At 38.0% G+C, this 12,019-nt stretch overlaps 1 protein-coding gene across 4 annotated transcripts in view; it reads right to left on the bottom strand.

The window, feature by feature from the left end:
- Window positions 1-3,096: 3,096 nt before the first annotated feature.
- Window positions 3,097-12,019, bottom strand: part of LOC120400828 (vasoactive intestinal peptide) — a 55,183-nt gene continuing 46,260 nt past the window's right edge. For 2 of the 4 annotated variants that reach the window (XM_039529940.1, XM_039529942.1), the window contains exons 2-7: window positions 11,158-11,274; window positions 8,643-8,786; window positions 8,308-8,412; window positions 6,119-6,250; window positions 5,538-5,652; window positions 3,097-3,942 (exon numbers count right to left, since the gene is read on the bottom strand). In XM_039529940.1, coding sequence (XP_039385874.1) covers window positions 3,934-3,942; window positions 5,538-5,652; window positions 6,119-6,250; window positions 8,308-8,412; window positions 8,643-8,786; window positions 11,158-11,274 — 622 coding nt within the window. In that variant the 3' untranslated portion in view covers window positions 3,097-3,933. The remainder of the gene's footprint in view (window positions 3,943-5,537; window positions 5,653-6,118; window positions 6,251-8,307; window positions 8,413-8,642; window positions 8,787-11,157; window positions 11,275-12,019) is intronic. The other 2 variants (XM_039529941.1, XM_039529943.1) reach the window with 2 other exon arrangements.

Genomic DNA, 12,019 nt, shown 5'->3' on the forward strand with positions numbered 1-12,019 from the left:
CCTCCTCCCATAAAGTTTTTTTTCACCTTGAAAATCTGGTCGTTCTCTAAATAAAGTGAGTCAGATCCTCAACTGATATTAATCTATTATGTGAATCTGTCCTAGTATTTCTGTTTAAAAATAGAAGAATAATATCTCAAACTATCCAATTATAGCAAACATTTGCAGTCACTCAAACTCAGGCAGCTCGAAGTTTCAGAGGAAGTCTCCCAGTTCCTAACATTGTCAACTTTTTTGAGTGTCACTGTTTTCAGAGAACTATTCACAGTAACTCCAAGATCTCTTTCTTGCGTGGTAACAGCTAATTTAGACCCCATCATTTTGTATGTATAGTTAGGATTATTCTTTCCAATGTGCATTACTTTGTACTTATCTCATTTACTTTCATCTGCCATTGTTGCCTAATCACCCAGTTTTGTGAGATCCCTTTTAACTCTTCACAGTCAGATTTTGACTTAAATCTCTTGAGTAATTTTGTATCATTTACAAACTTTGCCATCTCACTGTTTGCCTTCTTTTCTAGATCATTTATGAATATGTTGAACCACGCTGGTCTCAGTACAGATCCTTGAGAGACCACTCTATTTACCTCTCTCCACTGTGAAAACTGATCATTTATTCCTACCCTTTGTTTTCAGTCTTTTAACCAGTTATTGATCCATGAGAGGACCTTCCCTCTTACCCAATGACCGCTTATTTTGTTTAAAAGCCTTTGGTGTGGGACCTTGTCAAATGTTTTCTGAAAGTCCAAGTACACTACTTCGACTGGGTCACTCTTGTCCGCATGCTTACTGAGACGCTCAAAGGACTCTAATAGATTGGAGAGGCGTGATTTCCTTTTACAAAAGCTGTGTTGACTCTTCCAATATATTATTTTTATCTATTTGTTTGATAATTCTGTTCTTTACTATAGTTTCAGCCAATTTTCCTGGCAATAACAGGCTTTCTGACTTGTTATTACCAGAATCACCGAAGAAGCCTTTTTAAAATATAGGCATTATATTAGCTATCCTCCAGTCATCTGGCACAAAGGCTGACTTAAGCAATAGGTTACAAACCTCAGTTAGTAGATCTGCAATTTCATATTTGAGTTCCTCCAGAACTCTGGGGTGAATACCATGTAGTCCTTGTGACTTATTACTGTTTAATTTTTCAGTTTGTTCCAAAACCTTCACTATTGACACGTCAATCTGGGATTGTTCCTCAGATTTGTCCCCTAAAAAGAATGGCCCAGGTGTGGGAATCTCCCTCACATCTTCTGCAGCGAAGACTGATACAAAAAATGCATTTATATTCTCCGCAACGGCTGTGTCTTCCTTGAGTGGTCCTTTAACAGCTCAATTGTTCTGTGGCCCCACTGATTGTTTGGCAGGTTTCCTGCTTCTGATATACTGAAAAAAAGTTGTTGTTTAGTTTTTGTGAGTTTAAATCAAATAAACCATTCCAGATTATGAGATCCAAACTGCAAATATCTAAAGATAATTTGGCCTGTTAGAACTATACAACTTTTAATTACTCAAAATGTGCTTATTTTTTTAAGAGTTAAAAACTTTTGGAAACTTCTGTCCTCTACATTATTTTCCTATTTTGTGTACTTTAAAATGGTTGAATGAACTTTTCCTATTTTAAAACAAAAAATATTGTGTGTTGAGACCACATGTATACCAATTTTTATTTCTGAAGGAGTATTTTTCCAATCTATTATCTTTTTTAAAAAGGTTTTCTCATGGAAATGCTGAGTGAATTCAACTACATTGGATAAAACATCATGAAGTAAAAAGTTGTTATGTGTCAGCAATGTTCAACAGCTGTTTGTTCACTCATATTCTCATAATCAGTTTAGGTAGGACTTGCCAATGGAACACAATATTCATTGTGTGTCAAATTGCAAAACTGAAATTATGTGTGTAATTTTTGCATATACATGTACTGGCTTATGCCAAAAAGAATTTGAAAATCCAAGACAAGTAACTAGAAAATCAGTTACTTGATTTATGGAAGCTGATTTCCATTTAGGTACATAAATGGATGTGTTCAGAAAAAAACTGGCAGCCTGCATATTGTATGAACCTTTTTCCATGTAAGTCTCGGGTCAATCTACACTCAAAAGTTATGTTCACCCAGTATGTTGCTCGGGAGTGTGAAAAATCCACAGCCCCTGAGCAATACAGGGAAGCCAGCCTAACCTATAGTGTAGACAGCACTAGGTTGACAGAAGAATTCTGTGGACCTAGCTACCTCCTCTCAGGAAGGTACATTAACTATGCCAATGGGATAACCCCTCCCATCACTGTAGGTAGCGTCTACACTGAACCGCTACAGCTGCACCTATGTTGCATTTCAAGTGTTGACACACCCTTAGGCTTAGCATGCACAAGCAACTTTGAGACATTTTCTTTTGAAACACATTAACATTTCCCAGCATGAATAAAAGAACGGCAAGCTTTTTCTGTGCACACTTAACTCAACAGTAATTTAAAGACCAGTCCCACACTCATAGAAGTCAATAAAGTTTTGCAGTTAACATCAATGGAAGGAAGATTAAGTCTGTAATACATACATTTAAGTAAAATTCCAAATGGAAATATGCATATTGCTAAGCAGCCTCTACATGCTTTCCTCACCCTTTCCAAACTTGAAAATAATTTAAATTATGAATGGGTTTTCTTAGCTTTAGGCCTGGTATTCCATACAAATTTGTACTGAGGTGTCTATGCTACATAAGTAGTACATACAGTAGGTCTTTTTCATACTGTACTAGAATTATCAAGCCCTATAAACAACCTCTGAAAAGGTCCTTCTTGAGCAAATGATTATGTAGCTTATATTAAAATACACAGTGGGCCTGATTCACAGCAACATTCTTCCAGTTTTACATCAGAGTTACACTGACATTAAACTGGAATAACACAATCAGGAATCAGGCCCATTGTGTCTTTTAATACAATCAGAGAGATATATAGTATATCCCAGAGGAAGAATGTGTTTATTTTGTCTCTGTTATTAATAGGGGGTCTTGTCTGTTCAGGCAATTGCAGCATTGAAGCAAACCAATAATAGTTGCAGTGATAATAAAATGTTTTTTATTGTCTGCGTATTTCATAAGTTACATTCATTTTGAAAAAATAGTAAACTGTCTTCAGATCTACTTTATATATAAGGAATGCGCTCATCAGCAAAGTTATACACAACCAAATGTAGAATAAACTTACTGCTATGACTTTAGCACATCAAACATTAAGGGGTAGCTTTTTTTCCCTTCTCCTTCTGTGTGCTTTGGCAACTTTGGATTAATAAGTGTTCAACATTAAAAATAAAGGAAATATTACTGGCTTTAACTTAATGAAAACATTCAAAATGGAGGAGGACAAAAATAAGGTTCTATGAAAGATCCAATCATTTTAAATGCCTTTTTATTTATTTAAGTCGATTAATTGTTAGAAAAGCATATATTTTTGTACAGATCCTACCCCGACAATCTTTTTGTACACAGTTTGAACATACTGAACACAGTTCCTTTCTATGGTCTTTTGTATTTATTAAGTTGTCTGCAAGTGTATCTATTGCATCATGCAATTTTACCTGAAGTGTTCCCATAGTTAAAATAAGCCAGTTAATCAGTAATTTGGTGCTGTCTTCTGGTGTGCATTCCTCTTTTTCAAATGCATTTATTGAAGTATAGGATTTACATCATATGAAATCACAGGGTTTTCATGAGTTAGACTAGCATACATATGTACAGCTTTAGGTAGAGATCTCTAAAGTAATATTTACAGTGTAAACATCAACTTTTATTATATCAGAAACAAATATATCACAACTGTCACTTCACAACATATTTGTTTTGGTTTGAATACTGAAGTCATTTCTTTGAAATACTATGTGGAACTCAAAAAATAGTTTGTTCTTGTCATAGATTTTACCAGCTCTCCTTCAGAGACTCTGAAAAACAAGAAGAATGTATGTTTCAAAATCAATGTTATAAGTGACTGCAACATCAGATAACTTTATCTAAAGTGTATACAACTGACCCAAATCCCACAAACACCAACTACTGGGTGCAAGTGTCCCTACTGGGAGTAGCAACTTTGATATCTATGGAACCCCTATTCATGGCAATAAGAACTGTGCCTGGTAGGAAGTGTTTGTAGAATCAAGCCCAACTAACAAGAGTGTTGTTGAATATCATCATACGAGGCAAGAGGGATGATACTGAAAGCAGTTGTATCCTTCGAGTGAAGAAGTGCAGATTACCAAGCTGACATGGCACCAATGGATACTGACAGAATAATGGACAACACTGACCAGATTCTCCCTCTTCAGGGAAATCTGTAGCATGGTTACAGTCCCCTAATCTGGGAGAGTGGAAGGAAGGAACAAATTTAAGAATTGCCTGGATCAGATCAATGGTCTAGTCCAATATCCTGACTCTGACTGTGGCCAGCACCAGATACTATAGAAAAAGGTGTAAGAAACCTTGCAGGAGGAAATGATGGAAAAACCTTCCCACAGGGAACATTTCTTCCTAAACCCATGATTTAGAAGTTCTCTTATACCCTGAAGTGTGATTTTTTGGATCTTTGCTTATGTTTGGAAACATGCATTTTCTTCTAGTATCTGAAGGAAATGAAAAACTGAAGAAAAACATTTTCGTACTCGTATAAGGCTATAGTGTCCATCAAATGATAGGATGGGTAAATAATTACTTTTTGTTTATTTGTAGTCCATTTTTTGCCCAACTGCATCAACAGCACCACTGATATGAAAAATCCTCTAACAGAGATTAATATATTTTCAAGAATATCAGGCCTGATTCACCACTGTGTTATCACTCCAATTTAAGGTCTATGTAATACATTGAAATCTATGAAGTAGAGTAACACAGTTGTGAATGAGGTGCATTGTCTCCAAAAATTCTGACACACAACTAAACAGGAAGTAGTAACACAGATATTAAGTAGTAATTCAGATATTAAGCATATCAGAACAGAGGAAAAAAGGATCTTCCCCACTTGATACACAGTTTCAGATAGGAATCAGCTGTCACATAGGTTGGGGTGGTGGTGCACATGTTTCTCATTCTACAGTTTTAGGGGGAGCTTGGATTTCAATTAGAAAGAATGATGTAAGGCAAAAAGGGGGGATGGAACTTTATTTTTTAATTACAGAAAACCAGTGAATTTATTCTCAGAAGCCAGAATATTCTTCCTAATTAAAAATAAGTCAATTATGCTTTTTTGCCTCAGTGCATGTGGTTTGAAACACCCAAGTGAGCTAGGTGCATTACCAACAGTGTCAGACTGCTCATTTAATTAGGAAGTTAGAGTGAAAGTAATCATGGGGATCATTAATTAATCTTATTAAAGAGGTCATTACACTGAGACACATTCCCTGTAGAGATATAAAATATATAATGGAATGTGGCTCATGCCAGAGGGGTGCACTTTACCGAGAGGCCATCTTTTGTGTAAGATTAATATCTTAAGGGTGGGGTGACTACTGCTGAACTGGAAGGGTAAAAGTAAATTTGGACCTACCAATGGGAGGCGGTTCAGCAGCTCATCTACTGTAACATCATCATAGGTTTCGGAAAAGGAGGGTTCAAGCAATTCTGCTTCATCTCGAAGACTGGCAGGGTTTAGCTCTTCTTGGCTGTTGCAGACAAGAAACATGGATTTTGTTGCACTCAGAAATATAAGACACAACTAATCATAGTAACTTTCTGTTTCATTAAACTTTATTAAACATTTTTTTTCATTCAGTGAAGTAACATGTCTAGCACTTCCCTAGATATCTGCAAATTTCAAACATTGTGCATTTTCATTGTAAAATTGTTACCTGATTGCAAGTCCTGTGCATAAGCCCTAGCTCTTTAGTTCTTCCTTTACTAGGATGTTTGTTCTAAATAAAAGCACTTTAAGGATATTTCAATAGCATTTTCTTTTATTTTAAGACTCCCAAATTCTGTGTGTTATTCTTATTCTTTCATTCGAATTTGATTGCAAAGTGTGCTGTAAATAAATCACTAGAAGAATATGTCACTAATACTTGTCTATATATTAAGATTACATTCCAAGATCGTTAATGTTCATTGTATTTTATTTTATTTTATTAATACCTTCTTTTTCCAGTTAAAATTGAGTTTAAATATTTCTTCACAGCCATTTGCTTTCTAAATCGGCTGTAGTTGTCAGTGAAGACGGCATCAGAGTGACGTTTGACGGGCATCTGTTCGTCCATGAGGTTGTTGCTATGTAAACACAAAAACAGTGGAAACTTATCACAAATACATTCAACTAGAAAAGATAAAGACTTTGAACTATATGCAGTAAGTCTTTCAATTGCTGAGTGGCTGAGTAAAAATTCATTTCTATTCCAATTTTCTTTTACTACTTCAAAAGTCACTATGATCATATGGGTAAAATCCTGAAATGTTTATTCAGTCTTTACTTAGACAGATCTCCTGTTGACTTCCTCCCATCTCAGTGTAATTAGAATTCACATTGATGTCTCTGGAAGTTTTGTATGAGCAAGGGTTGAGCACAGACTTTTTAGGATTTGGCCCATTCTGTTTTCTAATAATTAAAATCACAAACCCTTATGTGCCAATTCTCGTAAATTAGGAAACCCTTTTAAACAAACTGAAACCATCCTGATTTACACTAGAAAGCTATTTTAGTAAATTATCAAATTACCGTATATACTCCATCATAAGCCAGTTCATTTATAAGCCGACCCCCGCAAGATGGATAAGTAAAAATGGAAATTTGTTATGACCCTTTAATAAGCCAACCCTATAATTCAGAGGCTGGCAAACTTTGGCTCCCGGGCCATCAGGAGAAGCCGCTGGCAGGCCGAGATGGTTTGTTTACCTCGAGCATCCACAGGCACGGAGGTAAACCTAAGTAAGCAAAGTGTCCTGACTCACTAGCAGCTTACCCTGACAGGCCGGGATAGCAACTGGTGGGGAAATTTGTGACCACCCCCCACATGACCCCACCCCTAACCCGGGACCCCCATACTCTCCACATCCCATCCCTTCCCACCTTATCTGGGTCGGGGCAGGCCAGAGGAGGATGTCTCTGGCCTGGCCGGAGCTGCTCCGGTGGGCCGATTGGCATGGCTGCAGCCTACCAGCCCTGGAGCGGCAGCTGCTTCAGAGGCTGGGGGGAGAGCAGCATGGCCAGAAGCGAAGACACTCTGCCCCCGCCTCTTCCATTCTGGCTCTGCTGGCTGTGCTGCCTCTCCTTGATCCCTCTGTTGTGGGGAGGGACTGTGTACCATCTCTTCCCCTCTCTATACCCCTTCATAAGCCAACCCCAGTCTCTGGTGCTTCCCTTTTTTACTGAAAAAATTCAGCTTATGAACGAGTATATACGGTATATAGGCTGACTGAAATATAAATAACCTCTTAAAGGGCCTAGTCTTGTTCCCATTGAAGTCAGTGGGAATTTTGCTTTTGACTTCAATGGGAGCAGGCTCCAAGTATTACAGCATGTTTATATATAGCTTTAAAATGTTTGCTCTGAGCAGTAGTGTAGTCAAGAGTAAACATGGGTAAATGGAGTTTACCCACTTCTCACCTGAGGAATGAGGAATTTAGGTTAATTTACCCACTTCTTTTTTTTTTTAACCACTGCACCGCTGGCTTTAAGTAAATTTGGGAAAGCCAAAGTTGAAGTCAGAAATTTCCTGCCTCATAGTTTAAAGGCAGATCTTCAGATGGTGTAATCTGCCATCACTCTGCTGAAGGAACTACACGGTTTTACACCAGCTCAGAATCCAGTCCTTTGTATTTAGGGACAAAGTAGCCTGGGTAGAAATAAGTGCCTATTCAGTGTCCAATTTCTAATCACCTTCTGGGCATGTAAAATGGGAATTTATGCACCCAAGTGTAAGTTTGAATGTCAAAGTGTAGGATGTGCATGGCCTGCAAAGGGAAAAATATTAAAAAATTAACCCAATAGTTGTCATATTACTGACAGTATTTATCATTAGTCTGAACAGCATACAGTCTGATTTTTTTCAGAGCTGTGTTTAGTGTGTGATGTGACTCCTCGCAGGTATTACACTATAATTCAAAAAGTCACTTTTGGACAAAAATTACAATACATATAATACAAATAAATAATAATGTATTAATGTTACTGAATTATATTTAATTACTTAGCTCTTATATCTGAAGATCTCAAAAAACTTTTTAAAGCATGGTAAATATCATTGCCCCAATTTGCAGATGGGGAAACTTATGCACAGAACAGTTAGTGAAGCAAGCTGAATAAAAGCTCTATTGAAGTGTAACCTCACCTAACCCGTTTTCCAATAAGTGATTCCAGATATCTCCTTGCAGAAAGTTGACCCAAAAGTTTGCTGTAGCCACTGGTGAAAAGTCCATCAGCATGTCTTGCATTCCTAATATGGATGAAAAAATAACTCCACAATAAAATCTGGGCTTCATGTATTACAAGTAAATACAGTTTTTATTTTCGATTTCATAAGCACTTCTTTTGAAAGTCATTATCAGTCATTGTCTTAAGCAGTTTGAAAAGTTCATTTGAATAAATGCAGGAAAAGCACTTTCTACCATGGTATCATTCAAGCAATGCATCAAAACTTATATTTATGGCAACAAAAATTCTCACCTATCCAAAGCTCTGGACATGTCAAGATAAAATTTGTCATTTTCTGGTAGTGCATTTTGCAAAATGTCAGTTTCAGGTTTTAATGAACCTTGGGCTTGATCAGGTTCACTTGCTCCATCAAATGGCATTCTGTTTCCCAACCTACTGGAGTAGAAAATCTCGTAAAGTATTGCAAAATGAGGATATTTAATACTGTCTCTTTCAATGCAATTTGCATGCAGTCTCCTATGTGTCAAACAATATACATGTGTCTAATGCCCAAGACATTTTAAAGCAAACTGGATAAAGCATAAGAAAATACTCTGCAAGTAATAATCCTCCATTGGCAAGATGATACAGTATCTGGTGTAATAGATTTTCTCCATCTTTAACCATATATTTACATGAATCTACATATGGGTCAGCATTCACATTTTTATAATTTTATCTTTGCAAATAATTGACTTAAGGGAATACCATGCAATCCCTGGTCATTATAATTACTTGCAAATGGCAATTGTAAAAATTTTAATGGCAACCATTGCAATATACAGGAATATGTATATGATATAAACTATGGATTAAATTCACTTCTGTGTAAAGGGCCAGAAGATCTATGTACAACTTAAGTTCCAGTCAAGACCTTAAAATGGTACGTAAGTGGAACTAAGTGGTTCTTAGGCCTTTGTTCAGGTTCTCTGAAGAGGGATGAATTTTACCACATAAGATATAAACATATAGCTATATACTGATTGTTATTATCTTTTAAGACTGATTTGCTAGTAACTCATCAGAATATCTCACTGCTAATAATTAATGTGTTTTTCATCATAACCATAATTCTGTTCAAGTAGTGTTAATATCACAAACATTGACTGATAAACTTTTTGTTAGCTTATTTGTTAATGTTGCCCACTCCCACAGTTTGATGCATGATCTCATGTATTATTAAGGATAACATGACTATGTTGCAGTGGTATGGCCACAGATATTCCTTTGGGTCATTATTGTATTCTATGGAAAATGATAGCTTCCTGTCAGAGTGGTAGACGCAGCATGTGACGATGTACCAAATCACACACTGAGGCTGGGAAGAGATTTCATGCTAACATTGTAGGCATACACTTCCTGTGGACAAATTATACCTATTGGAGTAAGAAACGCAGGATTTAGCTCTTACCAGTATTCCTTCAGCTACAGATATTTTATGAAACAAGTACAATTACTGTTGTGTGAAATAAACCAACCCAAGTGGAAAATTTTAAAATTATATAACTATAGTTATATTCATTTGTTCTTTTCAGCGTGTACATTTGTTTCAACTTAATACTGAAAACTGCATTGTAACATTTGACTTTACCAATTGGTCCTGCTTTGAGCAGGGGGTTGGACTAGATGACCTCCTGAGGTCTCTTCCAACCCTGATATTCTATGAAATCTATGAAATAAACAACAACAAAAATTCAAAATATCAAACTACAATGTGTTCTTTATGCCAAAGTTATGCATAGATGTAGGCAAGTCACTTTCTCACAATCTACTGTAATACAGTCTACAGCCATAATTTGAGGCACATTGAATCTGCTATATATTTGAAAAGAATTACAGGATGCCAGTCCAGCTACAATGGTAGGGTTGAGGTGAAATGGAGGTTTTGCCATAAAAAGATCTGATACTTATTATTTGTAAGAGGCCAATGCAACCCCAGAAACACAATTCAGCATGTTTACTTTACTATTTGTCATATTCTTCATGTAAATAGTAATCATTACTAAAGAGCTTTTCGTGTGAAAATGGTACTTAGGACCTTTAAAATAAGAAGAAGCCATTTAATTGCTATCCACCAGTGATGCTGGCACTAGCTAAATGAAAGGATCATATCACTTCCTGGTGTTCTTGGGGAACAGATGGAGAAGGGAGTGCCACTTCTTAAAACCCTTTTAACGTTTACGTTATTTACAGAAAGTTGAGGTAGACCAGCCCATACCATCCGCTTGGGGCGGCATCCTGGGGAGGGCGTTTGTGCTGGTGGTGGAGCCGCCGGCATGCCGCCCTGTGTCGTCCTTCCCTCTTCTCCCGGTCCGGCCGCCGCAGGCATGCAGCGCGGGCTCCACCCAAATGCCGCCCTCCCCAGGATGCCGGAGCCGCGGGAAGAGGGGAAGGGCGGCGCAGCGCTCCGCGCTGCTTGGGGCAGCCTACTTTGTAGAGCCGCCCCTGCATCCATGCTACTGCCAAAAGGGGAAATCTTGACTGACGCTATTGCAAAGATTACCAGCGTACCCAATAATGATTAGTCCCTTCCTGCAATGTTGATGTGAGAATGTAATAAATGAGCCTTTCAACCACGTTTGCTAAAGAGAAGCCTTGTATTCAAGCCTTGGATTAGAGTTTCCAAGATAACAAGTACAGTAGGACGCCGCTGATGCTAACTAACTAGCCCATTTGCTGCAACCTCGCCTTTCGCAGATCGTGTTGTGTCATTAGCGAGCAGCGGGGTGCTATAGCTCGAGGCCGCATGAGTTGGAACTGCACTTACCTCATAGCCGAATATGTCCCCAAAGGGGGTAATGCCAGTGCTGGCGAGCAGAGAACACTGAAGAGTGTGAAGGACAGAAGAAGCTGGGAGCTGCTTCTATGTTCCATCATGCTGGACCTGAGTTAATGAATAGGAGGCAATAATTATCTCCTATCGCACGGGTTTCCGGCTGCATAGACAGAGGGCCATTTCTAAGATGCTTTTGTTGCTGTCTGAAGGAAAGGGGGCGGAAGGTTTCGGATCCCACATGGAAAAGTAAGGATCCCTGCTGCGGGCTACACCTCATCCCTCAAATATGGCATGCCAGGGTACTGCTGTTTAAAATTTGCTGCGAGCTATAATTTTTTGCTTTTGCTTTAAAAATCGGGGGCACTCGCTCGATAATACAGATCTGGTTGACAATAAACTATTTTTTTCTAAATTTATCTGGAAGGAAACTATTGCTTCTACTTTGTAATTCCCAGTATCTGCTGAAGGCCAAAGGCAGGGAGAGGGTGAAAGGGAGAAGTTCTATCCAAAACGTAAACCTCCTTGAAACTCAGACATTAGTGAAAAATAAACCCGTTTGAATTTGAAGAACGAAGTAATAATGGGAACTAACATTGTGCGTCCTCTACGCTGTGCTCCGCTGGGGAAGCCACGTACACTTACTTCACTTCAGTAGTTTAATAACTTAAATCTGATTAAATAAAGAATGGTGGTTCTCACGCTGCACTGTACAATGCTGCCGTGGAAAGCGGAACTGCGCTTTGTTTCAAGCAACCCAAAGGCAGGAGCAGGCAGTGAGGAACTTGAGTTGAACATTCTAAACATGAATGTTCACGTTCGCTCAAAACCAGCCTGTATCCCTCTGAGCTCGAAA

This window comes from Mauremys reevesii, linkage group 3 (assembly GCF_016161935.1).
Source record: "Mauremys reevesii isolate NIE-2019 linkage group 3, ASM1616193v1, whole genome shotgun sequence".
Classification (NCBI taxonomy): Eukaryota; Metazoa; Chordata; order Testudines; family Geoemydidae; genus Mauremys; species Mauremys reevesii.